Source organism: Salmo trutta, chromosome 15, assembly GCF_901001165.1.
Source record: "Salmo trutta chromosome 15, fSalTru1.1, whole genome shotgun sequence".
In the NCBI taxonomy this organism is placed as follows: domain Eukaryota; kingdom Metazoa; phylum Chordata; class Actinopteri; order Salmoniformes; family Salmonidae; genus Salmo; species Salmo trutta.
Genome location: NC_042971.1, coordinates 35,763,885 through 35,783,492, shown reverse-complemented (window position 1 = coordinate 35,783,492; position 19,608 = coordinate 35,763,885). Strand labels below are relative to the sequence as shown.

General features: G+C 40.5%; 1 protein-coding gene across 2 annotated transcripts in view; it reads right to left on the bottom strand.

The window, feature by feature from the left end:
• The window catches only part of LOC115148894 (UV radiation resistance-associated gene protein), a 161,027-nt gene extending 149,773 nt beyond the window's left edge, over positions 1 to 11,254 (bottom strand). The window contains exons 1-3 of one of the 2 annotated variants that reach the window (XM_029691190.1): positions 10,886 to 11,254; positions 2,800 to 2,917; positions 2,172 to 2,206 (exon numbers count right to left, since the gene is read on the bottom strand). In XM_029691190.1, coding sequence (XP_029547050.1) covers positions 2,172 to 2,206; positions 2,800 to 2,917; positions 10,886 to 10,987 — 255 coding nt within the window. In that variant the 5' untranslated portion in view covers positions 10,988 to 11,254. Of the gene's footprint in view, positions 1 to 2,171; positions 2,207 to 2,799; positions 2,918 to 10,885 lie in introns of those variants that run through there. The other variant, XM_029691191.1, reaches the window with a different exon arrangement.
• Between the last annotated feature and the right edge of the window lie 8,354 nt (positions 11,255 to 19,608).

The window sequence follows — 19,608 nt, the reverse complement described above, 5'->3', positions numbered from 1 at the left end:
GCAAAACAATTGAGGACAATAATAATGTTGTGAACAAACTTTGATTCCAAAATATGGACATTTATAGACCATCACAGGAAATGTTTTGTTGTTGTAAGGCTAATAAGGGTGTTTTGTCCTGCTCCTGCATTCATCCAAGTCATCAGAGACAGAACACTGGGCTATGCATGTTTGACATCAATGTGTGTACAATTGCAATGGTAATAAAAACTTGCTAATTTAGGAAATGTTACATTATTTACAAGTAGAATGGAATGGTTTGCCTTGTGTGGTAGGATTTGTGGGCTTTGGCACTCTTATATAGATGTCCTAACCACCCATAAATAACTATCGTGGTAGGTTTTGTGGATTTTGACCCGTTTTATGTAGATGTCATAACCAGCCATAAAAAAAACACAATATAGAGTATGTCACAATAGGTCTAAATATTCAGCATGACAGTGTTATGACCATATTATGATAGGTTATGACATTGATATATATAATGAATCACCCATAAGTATTAATATATATATCATTTTTTTGGGCCATATCCCCCAGCCCTACTCCAACGCAGCAGCCAAAATAACACTAGTTAGCAATGACTTGCAAAATTACCTTCAACTTCCTTCAAACAGACATAAAAATGGTATCCATTAGTTAATCTGACTCTGGGAAAGTAGAAACAAGGCTTGATTGCCAAAATCTTGCACAATCCCTATAAGATCTCAGTGACGAGTGACAAGTTACATCATATATATTTGTAGCAAACAGAGTAAGCAGTTGCGCAAACTGCCAACCTACAATGCAGTGGGAGGGGGGGCAGAAAGGAGCAGGCTCCTTTGACAGACTAGAGAAGACAACGGAAACAGACAAAAACACTAGAGAACAAGGGTCATGGAGGAATGCTGACGTTTTCAATACAAAGGCAGATTTCAGATCTCTGCCAGACACAATCCTGAGCTTAATCTGCAGTACATTACAGACTAGGGCCCTGGAAAGTAAAGGAAAGCTAGGCTTGGAAAAGAGCTTAGGCCAGCTCATGATTCTACATTTGGCATGTTAGTAATGGTCTGCTGCTCTACTTGGCTGCATTCATCAGACTCCATGCAGAGAAGGGAGCAAGTAGCATCTGCTATTCCACGTAGGGTGTAGGACCAAATCTAACAACTGTCAGTGAGGAGAGAGAGAGAAAGAGAGAGAGAGAGAAATAGTACAATGGAAGCTTGTGCATATTTTATCCATACAGTATGTTGATGATGTAAGCCTGTTAGTTTCCCCTTGTCTCATACAGTGTTTTGCTACAAGGCTGCTTTCCACCTTCCTGTCTGTTGTTTATATGACTGGGGTACAACATGAAGAAAGAGATTAGTGCATGCCAAGAACAGAGACGTGGACTGTTGTTCTTGGCCTTATTGCACATACGCAACTGTCAATAAGAGACCATACAGTACAGTAAACCCCTGTGCTTTGCCCTCTGTGAAGCTATGGAGACGGGAGCTTGCTGACACTGTGTGTATCAGTGATGACTCCCATTTCAAGCAGTCATAGTCAGGGTCACAACACCATCCTGGTGTGGCCAACCCGTGCAACGTCGATACATCCAAGTCTGAATTCAACCGAACCAAACAAGTGCTTTTTTTGGTTGAGTTACTTTAGGTAATATTAGGTGTTCTTTCAGCAACTGTTTTGATAGAACAGAGGAAGTGAAACGTAGGCCACTTGACTTGATTGTGTTAGAAACAAACACCAAGGCAGCTGACCTGAGTCCATGTATTGGCTGGCAGACACTACTCCTCTGCAATGGTGAAATGGAGGAAGCATGCCCTCTTTCCACACAGCAGCACTGGAGAAAGTGCCCACTGTTCACTCTCTCACACGTACACACAAACACGTGGGCGTGGGGGAGTGTGTAAACCTTGACAGGGGTAGTGATAAGCCTATAGACTGGCCGTGCTGTCACTTGTTTCTATTCTTATGCCCTCTGAATGGAACTAAGCATATAACCAGTAGTGTGCTTCCACAGATGTGAGCAGACAAATCACACTGCAAAATCCACACAAAATGGATTGCTATGACATTCCATAGCTGGTGCTATAGTCATTTTGTGTGAGGCCAGGCAGCCTTCTTTGGCAAATTAGTGTAGAATCTGTCCAACACATGTTTGTTCTTTTGAAAAAAATGACACTCACCAATGAATCTCGGATGACTTCACTCTTGTAAAAGTCTGCAAGAGAAGACACATTTTTTTTTAAAGCTTTCTCAAACAGACATTGAATAAACACACACACACAAAAGCTTAAACAACACTTGTGAAGATTCAGCACCTGTCAGGATTACGTGACAACAGCAAGCCAAGGCCCTGAGGTTTTGGCTCGATCTGGGCCATTTTTGTATAACTTAAAATGAAATGATTTGTCCTGAAACCAAAAGTGAAAGACCTCATTTACTGGAGCATCAGCGTCCCCTAACAAACCAAGCCCTTGTGCATTTAACTACACAGCGTAATGGGACTCTGATATTTCTTCCACTTGTGAGAGTAGCCTAATGCAGTGCACATTAGTGCTAAGCATTTAGTCCTAAGTGGGCTCTAGCACTAAGGGCTGAATCGTAATTAAGATATCTGCATCTTTCCATTACTTTTGTGTAAATCCTGCATTGTTGTCAAGTTATGGGCACAGATCTCAAGAGAGGATTCAGGCCTAAAGACATGCTTGTAGTGTGGACTGACTGGGCTCAGTAGTGTGAAAGGGCTATTAGTGCAGTGGCCCGGGAACACTGTGATACAGAGACAGCTGGAAGAGGGTGTACTGTACTGACCTCTCGATATCCATTCCTCTAAGCAGAGATGAAGGGTAAAATATGTGTCCAACAGTGGAGAGCCATTCTTGTTGACGATGTTGCGGGCTGCGATGCTTCTGAGATGACGTAACCGCCTCTGTTAGGGAGAGAGAGACAGATGGTGAGATAGTCAGGAAAAAGAGACGAGAAATAGAAGCAGGAGCAGAGACATGGAGCAGGAGACAGCATTTAGCCTAATGAACTGCCCACAACCAGAGGTAGCCTAAGTCTAAATTACGTACGATGCAGCTTGTACTTGTCTGGGTCAGCTTCAATGCCTTTTACAATTTTATTATCGATTTCAAGAGTTTCCTCCTGTTACACAATCCAAATCGATGCAGATCGACTTACAAGACTGTTACCCAATGAGCTAGTCTAATTCACACAGGAGTAAACAATGCAGTCAACCAGAAGTCACAATTTCAGATGGCAAAGTCATTAGGCTCAAGTACAACCTCATGTTAAAAATAAACTGTCCTTTTAGAATATAGTAGCTCGGTTGGAGAGAACTTAGCGTATTTGGTAGGGCCGGGATGATACCAGTATCGCAATATTTTTTTCATGGCAAAAATAAAAACACGAAGCAGACAAAATGATTTGGTCCTTTAAAAACATGCTGTATGTGTAACATATTGTGTGCTATAGCTTGAGAAAGAAAACAAGTGACTGGATGACAACAATTTACATTTGGGTAGTTTTCCTAAAGAAGTTAAAACCGCTTCATGTTTTGTTTCCTTGCCACGACACTGAGTATTGCGATACTGTTATCGTCCAGACCCTAGTATGTGGTTAGTCACACGTCATCTACTATCAACATTTGTCCAAAAAGAATACAATTTGCAGACAAGCGTTTCATTTGAAAGCAGAGTTCATTCATGTGTTGACTTCACTGTGTTTCCCTCACAAAAGCTCTGCCTACAAAAGAGCACCACAGTTTCATCAACTAAAGTCCAAGCCAGCATGCCAATGACACACAAAAAGCATTTGTACAGTACGTCTCAGAGTAGAAAATCCATGATGCCTCAGCTCTATAAAATGTGTTCCACACCACCGACAGAACATAACCATGGTTGGACATCAGTTAGAAGTCTACCTTTCAAAAAAATGGAGAAGTAGCATAAAATAAAAGGAACCTGCTTGAAAAGAAATGCTCAGTTACAGCCAATCAAAAAAAAAGTAGACTAACTGAATAAGACTATTTTACAGAGGACTGTGTTTATAAAAAATAATGGGTCCAAAAGAAAATGCCTCATAATTGAGGGGGGGTGGGGGGGTAAGTCAAGAGAAAGACAATGGGACATGACATGAGACCTGTGAAAAGAGGGGCCATTGAATGAAGTCGCCCCTCAGGGGTAGCAGTGTCAGAGCAGCAGTAGGACTATCTATGTTAACGGCAGGGCAAGGCCCTCACCTGATCTGCATTCTTCAAACTCCAGCAGCCCACACTGAGCTTCCACCACCACAGGCATTAGGGATAAATCTAAGTCATGGGATTCCCTAAACAAGATTAAGTTTGCTCAGAAACAAAAACCCAGCTTGTTCAGAAAACCCCCCCTCCCCCCACAGAAAAGGTCAGCTGACTTTTCTCCGGTCCAACTCATCCCAAACCATCTCAATTGGGTTGAGGTCAGGTGATTGTGGAGGCCAGGTCATCTGATGCAGCACACTATCACTCTCCTTCTTGGTCAAATAGCCCTTACACAGCCTGGAGGTGTGTTTTGGGTCAATGGGGGTGGCAGGTAGCCTAGTGGTTAGAGCGTTGGACTAGTAACCGAAAGGTTGCAAGATCGAATCCCCGAGCTGACAAGGTAAAAAAAATCAGTCGTTCTGCCCCTGAACAAGGCAGTTAGCCCACTGTTCCTAGGCCGTCATTGTAAATAAGAATTTGTTCTTAACTGACTTGCCTAGTTAAATAAAGGTAAAATAACATTTTTAAAAAGTGTCCTGTTAAAAAACAAATGATAGTCCCACCAGTACCCCTTGTATATAGCCTCACCATTGCTGCTTTTTCATTATTTGTTATTTTTATTTGATTTTGTTACTTATCCATTTTTACTTATCACGCATTGTTGGTTAAGGGCTTGTAAGTAAGCATTTCACTGTAAGGTCTACTGTACACCTGTTGTATTCGGCGCATGTGATGAATCAAATTTGATTTGACTAAGAGCCAACCAGATGGGATGGCGTATCGCTGCAGAATGTGGTGGTAGCCATGCTGGTTAAGTGTGCCTTAAAATGTTCATATTTCTAAATATTCTAAATAAAATCACAGACAGTGTCACCAGGAAAGCATCACCACACCTCCCCCTCTATGCTTCACGGTGGAAACCACACATGCGGAGATCATCCGTTCACCTACTCTGCATCTCACAAAGACATGGCGGTTGGAACCAAATATTTCAAATTTAGACTCATCAGACCAAAGGACAGATTTCCACCGGTCTAATGTTCATTGTTCATGTTTCTTGGCTCAAGCAAGTCTCTTCCTTTTATTGGTGACCTTTAGTAGTAGTTTTGTTGCAGAAATTCGACCATGAAGGCCTGATTCACGCGGTCTCCTCTGAACAGTTGATGTTGAGATGTGTCTGTTACTTGAACTCTGTGAAGCATTTATTTGGTCTGCAATTTCTGAGGCTGGTAACTCTAATGAACTTATCCTCTGCAGCAGAGGTAACTCTGGGTCTTCCTTTCCTGTGGCGGTCCTCATGAGAGCCTGTTTCATCATAGCGCTTGGTTTTTGCGACTGCACTTGAAGAAACCTACAAAGTTCTTGAAATGTTCTGCTTTGACTGGCCTTCATGTCTTAAAGTAATGATGGACTGTCGTTTCTCTTTGCTTATTTGAGCTGTTCTTGCCATAATATGGACATGGTCTTTTACCAAATAGGGCTATCTTCTGTATACCACCCATACATACCTTGTCACAACACAACTGATTGCTCAAACACATTAAGGAAAGAAATTCCACACATTAACAAAGCACACCTATTAATTGAAATGCATTCCAGGTGACGACTTCATGAAGCTGGTTGACAGAATACCAAGAGTGTGCAAGCTGTCAAGCTGAAGAATCTCAAATATAAAATATATTTTGATTTGTTTAACACTTTTTTGGTTACAATATGATTCCATGTGTTATTTCATAGTTTTGATGTCTTCAATATTATTCTACAAAGTAAAAAAAAATAATAATAGTAAAACAAATAAAGAAAAACCCTTGAATGAGTATGTGTGTCCAAACTTTTGACTGGTATTGTGTGTTTATAGAAAAATATAAGCACCACACCCAATACACACTACAACATGCCCACACCTGTACATGAACACACAGCAGCCTCCCCTTTCAATACACATATAATGTACATGTAAAATTCAAACACGATTGTGTCTGTTGGGAAAAGTCACACTCCTCAAGATGGTCAATGTAAGGTTTCCAGATTTGATCAAACATGTCTTTTTTTTTGTTGCTTAAATTTCATAAAACACAATCTAAAGAAATGTAAGTACATAGTTCAGTCCTCCAGTTCGTTATTGATGGTGATTATGATGCTTTCCAATTGATAGCTATACAAAAAATTGCAGCAATTATACCTAGGTTAAATAAAAAAAAAACTGATATTGGTCATCAATATTTACATTTCCCAAAACACATAAATTGTGGCGATAGATAGAAATTCCTAAACACAATAATATGATATCACAGACATGATCCCAAAATGGTGTCAGTTTGTCACAGGACCACAGCATATGTAATAGGTTTCCTTTTCTCCAACATTTCTGGGTGCATTACATGCATTCTGGCAGGAGTGTAGTAAATCCAACGCATTATCTTGAATTGCAATAATTTACGTTTAAGTTTGTAGGAGAAAATATGAACATTTTTACTAGAGGTCGACCGATTAATCGGAATGGCTGATTAATTAGGGCCGATTTCAAGTTTTCGTAACAATCGGAAATTGGTATTTTTGGACACCGATTTGTAAGATTTTTTTTTTTTTTTAGACCTTTATTTAGCTAGGCAAGTCAGATTAAGAACACATTCTTATTTTCAATGACGGCCTAGGAACGGTGGATTAACTGCCTTGTTCAGGGGCAGAACAACGGATTTTTACCTTGTCAGCTCGGGGATTCAATCTTGCAACCTTACGGTGAACAAGTCCAACGTTCTAACCACCTGCTTTACATTGCACTCCACGAGGAGCCTGCCTGTTACACGAATGCAGTAAGAAGCCAAGGTAAGTTGCTAGCTAGCATTAAACTTATCTTATAAAAAACAATCAATCATATTCACTAGTTAACTACACATGGTTGATGATATTACTAGTTTATCTAGCCTGTCCTGCGTTGCATATAATCGCTTAGGCACTTTATACATTGCTCCAATCATAAACATCAATGCCTTTCTTAAAATCAATACACAAGTATATATTTTTAAACCTGCATATTTAGTTAATATTGCCTGCTAACATGAATTTCTTTTAACTAGGGAAAATGTGTCACTTCTCTTGCAAACAGAGTCAGGGTATATGCAGCAGTTTGGGCCACCTGGCTCGTTGGGAACTGTGAAGACTATTTCTTCCTAACAAAGACAGCCGACTTCGCCAAACGGGGGATGATGTAACAAAAGCGCATTTGCAAAAAAAAAGCACAATCATTGCACGACTGTATCTAACCATAAACATCAATGCCTTTCTTAAAATCAATACACAGAAGTATATATTTTTAAACCTGCATATTTAGCTAAAAGAAATCCAGGTTAGCAGGCAATATTAACCAGGTGAAATTGTGTCATTTTGCGTTCATTGCACGCAGAGTCAGGGCATATGCCACAGTTTGGGCCGCCTGGCTCGTTGCAAACTAATTTGTCAGAATTTTACATAATTATGACATAACATTGAAGGTTGTGCAACGTAACAGGAATATTAAGACTTATGGATGCCACCCGTTAGATAAAATACGGAACGGTTCCGTATTTCACTGACAGGAAAAATGTTTTGTTTTCGAGATGATAGTTTCCGGATTCGACCATATTAATGACCTAAGGCTCGTATTTCTGTGTGTTATTATGTTATAACTAAGTCTATGATTTGATATTTGATAGAGCAGTCTGACTGAGCGGTTGTAGGCAGCAGCAGGCTCGTAAGCGTTCATTCAAACAGCACTTTCGTGCGTTTGCCAGCAGCCCTTCGCAATGCATTGCGCTGTTTATGACTTTAAGCCTGTCAACTCCCAAGATTAGGCTGGTGTAACCGATGTGAAATGGCTAGCTAGTTAGCGGGTGCACGCTAATAGCATTTCAAATGTCACTCGCTCTGAGACTTGGAGTAGTTGTTCCCCTTGCTCTGCATGGGTAACGCTGCTTCGAGGGTGGCTGTTGTCGATGTGTTCCTGGTTCGAGCGAGCGAGCGAGGAGAGGGACGGAAGCTATACTGGCGATACTAAAGTGCCTATAAGAACATCCAATAGTCAAAGGTATATGAAATACAAATCGTATAGAGAGAAATAGTCCTATAATTCCTATAATAACTACAACCTAAAACTTCTTACCTGGGAATATTGAAGACTCATGTTAAAAGGAACCACCAGCTTTCATATGTTCTCATGTACTGAGCTAACTTAAACGTTAGCTTTTTTTACATGGCACATATTGCACTTTTACTTTCTTCTCCAACACTTTGTTTTTGCATTATTTAAACCGAGGCTAAATTGATTTTATTGATGTATTATATTAAGTTAAAATAAGTGTTCATTCAGTATTGTTGTAATTGTCATTATTACAAAACATTATATTTTTTTTTTATTAAATCGGCCCGATTAATCGGTATCGACTTCTTTTGGTCCTCCAAAAATCGGTATCGGCGTTGAAAAATCATAATTGGTCGACCTCTAATTTTTACATATCTGTGAATATTAGTCTCCTTTCCTTATAAAAGTTCTGTGCTATTAGGTAGAAATTCAATCAAAGCTAGAAGCTTTAGATTCATCCAGATTCTATTGAAGCGATTTAATAAGATTTCTGAGATGTAAGAATTTAAACAAAATGGTTTTGGATAACCCACATTTTTCTTGTAATTAATTTAATGACAGTAGAGAGCCATTATAATACATATGCTAAAAATGAATGATGCCACTTTGGAACCAGGACTTAACGATGTGGTTATTGTCCAGCTTCATAAGGTAAGTGTAAAACATTCAATTTGACTCTTAAAGGCTTTCCATTCCAAATAAAGTTGGAGAGTAGGTCATTTATTCTTAAAGAAGGAGAGTAGGTCATTTATTCTTAAAGAAGGAGAGTAGGTCATTTATTCTTAAAGAAGGAGAGTAGGTCATTTATTCTTAAAGAAGGAGAGTAGGTCATTTATTCTTAAAGAAGGAGAGTAGGTCATTTATTCTTAAAGAAGGAGAGTAGGTCATTTATTCTTAAAGAAGGAGAGTAGGTCATTTATTCTTAAAGAAGGAGAGTAGGTCATTTATTCTTAAAGAAGGAGAGTAGGTCATTTATTCTTAAAGAAGGAGAGTAGGTCATTTGTTCTTAAAGAAGGAGAGTAGGTCATTTATTCTTAAAGAAGGAGAGTAGGTCATTTATTCTTAAAGAAGGAGAGTAGGTCATTTGTTCTTAAAGAAGTTGAATGGAATTGAAACTGGTAAAACTTGGAATAAATACATCAACCATGGTAATATATTCATTTTGATTATGTTGACCCTCCTAACATAGAAATAAGGAAGGTTTTCCATCTCTGAACATCAGATTCAATCTTATCTAGTAAAGGAGAGTAGTTGATCATATAGGCCTCCGCCAAATTGCATGCTATCAATACAACCAGGTATATCATATGCTTCTTTGTCCTTTTCCACCAAAACCTACTTTACATGCTTGAAAAGTCATAACTAAAATAATACTGGCTATTATTCTAATGAGCTCTGCCCCCAAACAAGACCAAATGTCGTTGGTCCGGACCACATCTGTACCAATCATAGACCAAATCACAGTACAGCACAGTACAGTAGAGCAGAGTACAATATAGTAGAGTACAGTACAGAGTATAGTTCAGTACAGAACAATAGAGTACATTATACTGTACTCTACCCTACTGATCTATACTGTGCTGTACTGTCCAAACTTATGAAACAGTAGTCAAATTTCAACTACTTTCAACATCCATGGCTGTCCGGTGTCAGTCTCTGCTCATTAGGTGAGAGGCCTGGTTAACAGTAATTCTCTAACAAGGCCTATTTCCGCAGTCACTTATGAATCTTGTGAAACTTTAACAAGCCTGCAATGAGAAGAGATTCACAAGCCATATTCTCCTCATATTCTGAGTTAATGAGTCCTTGACACTGGGTGTTTCCCAGCACAGCTAGCTACCTCCCAACAATACTGCTCAATGTTCTGGCAGACCTGTGCTGTGACACCTGTCAAGTCATTCATAAAGACGGTTTCTTCCCAAAGTAGCAATGTAGGATGTTGTTTAAAAATATGACAATAAGCAGGAAGTACTGTATATCTCAGCAGCCAGTAAAGGCAACTTCAATAATTCCAGATTTGAAAACAAGAACCTTAAAGACTATATGCAATTTTGAAATGATTTGCACTGACTACCCACACATTCAACCCTTACACACACACACACACACACACAAAAGTTTGGGGTCACTTAGAAATTGCTTTTGAAAGAAAATCCCCGCCATAACGAGGCATTTGATTGGTTTGACGTGTTGCGAGGCATCACTGATTTGCACCGACTTCCAACCCCTCTTTAGATGATTTCTGCCATGGAACTTCCCCAGGCTTCCAGCAGTGTTTGCGACAAGGCTAGGGCTAACTAAGCTGGCTAGCTAGCATATTCGTCTGTTACTTGCAAACGAAATGTCTAACAATGATATCTAACATTTGCACAGGTATCTAACTAGCTATTATAGACAATGTATAACTGTCTCGCTACCCAAGAGAGCTGTAACAGGCCTGCTCTATTCATCTTGCAGTTTTGACATGTGACACACAGCATAATTACAGAATGAGTCAATCATAGTCAACATTCCACCGAGCTGAGGGTCCTTGTCCTTACCTGCTGAGATGTGAGTTCAACGTGCAAGCCTCGAGAAGATGAGGCTCCAGAGTTGACAGAGGAGGCGGGTACAGTGTGATCCCGACCGGTGATGGAGTTCATTCTCCTAACGGCACCAGAGGCGTTCGTACCAAACAACCCCGGATCATGTAAATCTAGATTAACCTTCTACGCCAGAAATGTATGTATCAGTGCATTAATCCGTTCAATAAGAAAACAAAGCACTTTTCTAGCCGTCAGTTAGCAAGCAAGCTAGCTAGCTACGTGACATAAACAAAGTAGGACTTGCTCAGGAAGCTATCATCCGTCTGTCAAAGGGCACTCTACGCGGGTTCGAGACAAAGCGGATGTTTCCGGTTTTCAACCTAACTTCCGTTTCTAATGAAAAAACTAATATGGGGACTCCGCTCAGGTGTCGTCACTAGTTAGCACAAACACAAAGTCATAAACCCCGCCTATTCCTACAATGTATATATTTTTTAAATGTAACCTCTATTTAACTGTGCAAGTCACTTTAGAACAAATTCTTATTTACAATGACGGCCTACCCCGGCCAAACCCTGACGACGCTGGGCCAATTGTGCGCCGCCCTATGGGACTCCCAATCACGGCTGGATGTGATACAGCCTAGATTCGAAACAGGGACTGTAGTGACGCCTCTTGCACTGAGATGCAGTGTCTTAGGTCGCTGCACCACGCGGGAGCCCGATTTATCTTCTTATTTTGAACCTAACCACACTGCCAATCATATGCCTAACCTTAAATCAACACCAAAAAGTATCCTTTTGTTTTCATGCATTTTTACGACAAACGCCAGATTTGACCTTTCACAGCAGGTTAGGAGTATTAATGTAGCAGGTTATGATAATTAGGTTGAAGTTAGGAAAAGGGTTAGGGTTAGCTAAACTTCCCCCAAAATTACATTTTTACGTTAATTTGACCAAATCTGTATGTATATTCTTCAAATGTGATTTAAAACCGAACCTTAACTCTAACCTTATCCACACTGCTAACCGTGTGGCTAATCTTAAATTAGGACCAAAAGGCTATTTTGACTTTGTGGCTGTGCTTTCTTGTGGAAAAATACTTCCTCCAAATATGATGAAGTGAATGTTTCTGCATGTATGTATCTATCGCGTGACCTGCTTGTGACAATTCACTCAACTACAGTAGTGGAGAGTAATTGGTGAGGACTGTTTTTTTGTGTGTCCTAAGCATTTGGTTGCCTAATTCACTAATTAACTGAATGGTGATAGAACATTTATTTTATACATTTTGTCAACTGAAGTTAAGAACACAATCATATTACATGGGTCAAGGCAAAACATATTTACAACAAACGTGTAAATATTTTCACATCAATCAAGCCAAATCAACACATATTTGGCCTATGTGTCCATACATCAAATATACAAGGAACAACTACTGTAAGTCGCTCTGGATAAGAGCGTCTGCTAAATGACTAAAATGTAAATGTAAAAAAATATATAAACACAACATGTAAAGTGTAGGTTTCATGAGTTGAAATAAAAGATCCCAGAAATGTTGCATATATACAAAAAGCTTATTTCTATCCAATTTTGTGCACAATATTATTTACATCCCTGTTTGTGAGCATTTTTCTTTTGCTAAAATAATCCTTACACTTGACAGGTGTGGCATATCAAAAAGCTGATTAAACGGCATGATCATTACACAGGTGCACCTTGTGCTGGGGACAATAAAAGGCCACTCTAAAATGTGCAGTTTTGTCCCAGCAGGCGGCCGCCCAGTGGCACCCTCCCCCACAGCAACAGGTCGCTTCCCCATCGGATTCCATCACGACCACCATCATTGTTGGCAGCTCGATGGTGAGATTTTGTCCTGCCTACGATCTGTTGACCGACCAAGGTCCACTGTCACCCAGGAGCCCGTGTCCATGACATCAACTCCCTCCTGCCCACGGTTCTCGCCAACTAATTCAATATTGACACCATCGTCACTCACCGTAGGTTTTAACGACCTTCATTTTAGGCGATCTGAGGGAGAACTACAAACATTTTTTAAAGACCCTCGCTAGCACAAGGAAGATAATAATTATCTCTGGCCCTCTCCCGTGCTACCGAAGGGGTTCGGCAGACACACCACATATGTCTCGGTCTTGTCTCGGTGTCGGATACATTTTTACTTGGTCTTGACTACGTCTTGGACAGTGAGGACTCGTGTAATTTCTTCCAGAGACCAGCAGAGTAAAAAAAATCATAATTATCCGCTTCCATTAAGTCAGCACATAAAACAGCTTCACCAGGCCAAATATATACACTTTCTTGAAACATCAATAACATATGTTATCGCCTATTGAAACCTGGGATTCCTATTTCACTTGTAACATTACTATTATCTTTGAAAAATATCCTCAAACTTTGTCATTATTTCCTTGACTCACTGGTAGGAAAGAGTGGGGAAATGTGTTGGAAATTTGCACGCTCATTATTACTAAGCGGAGACCGGGTGAAATTGTAACAGTCTCTATTTATTATAGACATGTTTGTGCAGTGTCGAGCCTATTGGGCCTTCAGTATGTGACAGGCTTGTGATACTGAAAGGACAGCAACCCTAATATCAGCGCACTCACATAGGTCAGAGAGTACATTAATTTGAAGGGGTGTCCACACATTTTTGTGTATATAGTGTATATAAACATGCGCGCAGCACACATAGCCTAGTTTCAGTGGAATATCATCTGCAGGCAGCAAGAGCGTCCAGCTCTCAACTGGTTGTCTCATGGAGCAGCTCACAGAAGAATGGCATCGATAGCTGGTAGGTAGGAAAGATGTTTCAGCTTATATCTGTAGATTTAAAAAAGTAGTCACACTCAAAACCATGAAGAGGAATAACCCAGGGAGGCTGAGATGCAAAAATAATATAATTAATTCAATCCATGCTCAAAATAATACAAAAAGTGGAAGTGCAAGGTGCTAATAAAAAGAAACAGGGCATACTTATGCCGTCATCAGCGCTGTACAAACATATTAAGAACACATACAGTACCAGTCAAAAGTTTGGACACACCTACTCATTCCAAAGTTTTTCTTTATTTCTACATTGTAGAATTATAGTAAAGACATCAAAACAATTAAATAACACATATGGAATCATGTAGTAATCAACAAAGTGTTCAACAAATCAAAATCTATTTTATATTCATCAAAGTATCCACCCTTTGCCTTGATAACAGCATTGCACACTCTTGGCATTCTCTCAACCAGTTTCACCTAGAATTATTTTCCAACAGTCTTGAAGGAGTTCCCACATATGCTGAGCACTTGTTGGCTGCTTTTCCTTCACTCTGCTGTCCAACTCATCCCAAACCATCTCAATTGGGTTGAGGTTGGGTGATTGTGGAGGCCAGGTCATCTGATGCAGCACTCCATCACTCTCCAACACTTTTTTGGTTACCACATGATTCCATATGTGTTATTTAATAGTTTTGATGTCTTCACTATTCTTCTACAATGTAGAAAATAGTAAAAAATAAAGAACAACTGGAATGAGTTGGTGTGCCCAAACTTTTGACAGGTACTGTGCTTAAAACACCTGCTGTGCGTAACAGGCACAACCATTGCAAGCAGATAGTTAGAGACTGGAAAATAGGGAATATATAGAAGAGTTTCAAAAATGGACCATTCATATGTCACATATAATTGGGAAGAGACAACAGTTTGGGGATGGGGAGGGACTCCTAGTGTGAGTAGACAACACTACAAGAAACATACAAGGTCCTATTCCTCATTAAGCCCTTGGGGGTGTAGAGTTTTTAAGTAGGAGTCCATTAACATATCTACCAGTAAATGATAACTAAGGCAAAAAAACAATGGGTATGCAAAACAGATTTTTAAAATGTTTGGTCCGTAGTGTTGGTTAGTAGGCTATTTGCGATGCGCAATTTAGTAATCATACACTGGTTGCATAAATATTTCATGGCTTTCCCAAAAATGGGGAGAGCATTTGAAAAGCTCAGGACCGGAAGCGATTCCAAATGGAAAAACATTAAAACAGTACCGGCCAAGCAGTGTTATAAACGTTGCGAGCGCCCTACTCTCTGGTGACAGCGGTATCTGCCAGCTATGTGAAGACTTGTGAACCATCCAACTGTGACTGCTCCACTGATTGTAAGATGTGTCTCTCTCTGCAGTGTGCCTCATTCAACGTAGTCATGTCCACACAGATCCTTATGTCCCCATTGGCTTTTGGGACCACCATCATCCCTGCACACCAGTCTGTGGGACTCTCTATTTTAGACACCGCCACAATTTCTTCCGTCCTCCCCAACTCTTCCTTTACTCTGGCCAATACAGGGATAGGCACACGGCGGGGGTGGTAAGGGCATAGGGGGCTGCATCCTCTTTCAGGTGGATTTTGTAGTCACCTTCTATCCTTCCTAGGCCAGAAAACACTTTTGGGAATTTCTTTTTGAATACCACACCTGGGTCCTCCAGTTCGATCACTCTCTCAATGAGTTGCAATGCTTCAATTGCTGGCAGCCTCAGCAACGGTCTGGCCGGAGAGTCAATGACAAAGACAGGCTGGATGGTACTTTTGTCTTTACTCTCCATTTTAATCACCAACTGCCCTACCACTGGTAATATCTTATTACTGGGCCCGTAGAAGTGTTTTGTTTGTAGAGAGCAAAGGGCCATCTCTGCTATAGCTATACAGCCTAGTTGGGATTGCTGTCACTGCTGCCCCAGTGTCTAGTTTAAATGACACAACCTCCCCATTGAGTTTGTCTGAGTGCCAGCCAGCATTGTTTTCCCTTACTTCTCACAGAAAGATGCTGTCATGCTGTATCTCCTCTGAGACCTCATGCATTTGCTTTAATCGACAAACTGAAAAGTGTCCTCTCCTGTGACATTTCCTGCATTTCATATACTTTGCTGGGCAATCTTTCCAGCTGTGGAAAGGGGATAAACACTTGAACTAGCTACTGGTGCTGTCTGTGATTGTTTTCTCCATGTCTGTCTCTGTTCTGTGTTCCCCTCCATTTTTTTTAGCAAGGTATGGCATTTATTTCCTCACTCTCTTCGCTCTGCAAGGAGCTGCTGCCTTTATACTGTCTCACTCTGCCTAACCTGGTTTACAGCTTTGGACAGGATAAGCTGGGAATCCAACTAACTTTTAAGAAAGTGATATATTTCTTATTCCCATTACAATCCGATCTCAGATCAGCTCTTCTCTGAGTGCAGACAATGTTCTGCTAGCTTGTGAACAGCTGTAATAAAACTGTCGGATATTTCACCCTGCTCCTGTTTGCGCACATTAAACCTAGCTCTCTCAAATATAATGTTGTGTCTCCCTACTAAATTCATTTCAGAACCGTTTTTAACGGCACTATAGTTAAGTTTTTCTTCCTCAGTCAACGGTGAAGCATTTAATATATCCTCGGCTTCATCACCCATAGAGTAGATCAGTGTATTAACTTGAAATGCCTCATTTCTCACGTTTAAGCCTGATGCTACCCTGTACCTTTCAAAGCGCCTGATCCATTTCGGCCAGTTTTGAATGTCCATATAATCAAAATTCTCCCCGAGGGACTAATGTGAAATCCGTCAGCACTAGCCACTGGCCTGTCCGTGTTTGCATGAGAGCCAGTTGAACTTGGAGTCGCAAACCCTGAAATCCCGCCAGTTTCTTCCTCTTGCAACATGTTGCTTAGCAGTAACTTAGTCCCTGATCGTTAGCTAGCACAATAATGATCTGCGCTGTTTATCTCCAACACTGCCCTCCCTGCTTTGAAACAGCCTGAATGTATGATTTACTTGGTACGTCCTTCACGTTTATGTGATTATTAAAACCACGTCTGACACCATGTAGTATTATCTAAAATAAGGAGGCACGACAATGACGTTCTAGCTTCAGCATGTTACTAGCCTAGTCTGCGCATGTCATACGGATACCCCCAAGGGACATCCTACTACAACATCCTCGACAAAACCTGCTGCAGCCGCTACAAACTAGTCTACAACAAAAGCTAGCTAGCTAGACCGTGGGTAAACTACTGCTCGCTATTGCACAGTGGCCTATTGGCCTTTGAGAACGCAGAAGTTTCCATACGTTTTTGTAAAAACGGTCTCACCCATTACAAGTCAATGTGATTGGTTGATTCCACTGTCACTCCAACATTTTGCCCTAATACAGTTGAATGGCAGATGCGTCTGCTGGCCTAGCCAATGGCTGACTTAGATAGCTAGATTTATCTCCCCAGAGACCACCAAAGAAAAATCCTGATTGGATATTTTTTTCTCTTCAGTGTTAACCCTTTCCTTTCTAACAAACACGGGAGCGATTAAATCAGAACATTATTGAAAATTATAATATAATTATTACTATTTGTATTATTTTATAAATCCTTAGCTTTTCTCTCAGAGCGTAGAAGCCCCAAATTGTTCCCCACTGTGTTTGGGTTAGTAATAATTTGTAATGTTGCTCTATTTGCCTTCAGCATGCATTTTCTTCACCATTCTGAATGTCCATATGAATCCAAATGTTCTTCTGAAATATGAACACAGAAATACTGGACATTTTAAACTGTTATTATGGTGGCAATTTGACAAAATTACAATCATGGTCTTGAATTGGACTTGTATTTTTCTGGTCTCGTCTTGAATCAGGGTTGCAACGACAGGAATGTCTCTTTTTGTGACAACTTTGATTTACTGTGGGAGCAACCAGCACTTTTTAAAAGAGACTGGATTTACCCTAACCGCAAGGTGTTCCATTATTATTTCCAGCAACATCGCAAACAGTTTTTAGAGACTGACAGACAGGGTCTGGTAGTGCTCCAGTTCTCCCTGTCAGAAAAAGCAACAGAGGACATGGAAAGCATATCAACTCCGGTAGAAATGGCACTATGGTTATTGTGAGTAACCTAATGTATGTTCCTTTAACTCCGCCTTCTAGTGAGTTTATACAAACTGTCATCTCCTACCATTCTGATAGATTGGAGACTGTCAGAAAACATGGTTGTACCGTTCATAATTTGGTTGTTATTGTAATGGTTACCTTGAAGCAGATGTTCCGGGGGCGGAGTGGCCCACACTCATTGAATATGGCACTTTTAAATGTTAGAACAATCTCAAGTAAAACCTTTCTTGTGAATGACCTCATTACTCAGCGCAAAGTTGATTGCATGTTTCTCACTGAAACATGGTTGTCATCAGACTGTATTGCCGCTCTTATTGACTACAGCTTTTCACACTCTATCAGAAAAGGGGAAAAGGGTGGGGGGACAGCCTCTATTTTATACTACTGCTCTCAGCTGTAATGTCAGCCACCAGTGCTGGCCATAACCCTGTATAGGCCACCAAAGCACTGACCCACTTTTTGCAGGTCCATTATGATATTCTGAGAGAGCAATTTGGTATATATAACAAGGCATTTAGCCAGACGGGCAAATTTTTCTAACTATTAATCAGAATAATTTGAGAGTGCTCTTCTCGACCATTGATGGCCTGATAAATCCTACACACGCAGACCTATGTGAACTTTCTAAATGTGATGAGTTTGCTGCATATTTCAGAGCTAAGATAACCAACATTAGGCTGGGTATCAGTCAAGCAAGACCTGATGAGAAGTTTGATGATATGTGCCCTAGCCTACTACGCAAAGACACTATGGAATTATTTTCCCTGGTTGACACAGACATACTCAGGAAGGTGATATCACAACTTAAGCCTTCTACCTGCCTTGTCGAGGGGCTGAAACTGTGGACATATTTAAAAGAGATCTTAAAACATATTTTTAGCTTTGCTTTTCCTTAGGGTACTTTTTAGTTGTTCAGTTTGTGTCATTCTTTTGTTTTTTATTTTATGTTTGTTGTGTAGTAAATATTTCAGCTTTTATTTTCATAGTTTATGTTTTTTTCCTGTAAAGCTCATTGCATTACATTCCATGTCTGATATGGGCTGTATAAAGCTTAATTTGATTTGATGTTGTGAACAAAGTGCCCCATTGTGGCAGTGGAGCTATGGTATGGGTAGGCATAAGCTACGGACAACGAACATAATTGCATTTTAACAATGGCAATTTGAATGCACAGAGATAACGTGACGAGATCCTGAGGCCCATTGTTGTGCCATTCATCCGCCACAATCACCTCATGATAATGCATGGCCCCGTGTCACAAGGATCTGTACACAATTTCTGGAAGCTGACAATTTCCCAGTTCTTCCATGGCCTGCATACTCACCAGACATGTGGTGACACAGTATGTTGGGATGCTCTAGATCGACGTGTACAACAGTGTGTTCCAGTTCCCACCATTATCCAACAACTTCGCACAGCCATTGAAGAGGAATGGGACACAGGATGCGGCTCATAATAATGGCCGGAACGGAGCTAATGGAATGGCATTAAACACCTGGAAATCATGTGTTTGATGTTTATTTATTTAACCTTTATTTAACTAGCCAAGTCAGTTAAGAACAAATTCTTATTTACAATGACGGCCTACCCTGGCCAAACCCTAACCCGGACAATGCTGGGTCAATTGTGTGCCGCCCTATGGGACTCCCAATCAAGGCCGGTTGTGATACAGCCTGGAATTGAACCAGGGTCTGTAGCAACGCCACTAGCACTGAGATGTAGTGCCTTAGACCGCCGCGCCACTCAGGAGCCCATGTATTTGTTACCATTCCACCAATTCTGCTCCAGTCATTAGAACTAGCCTGTCCTCCCCAATTAAG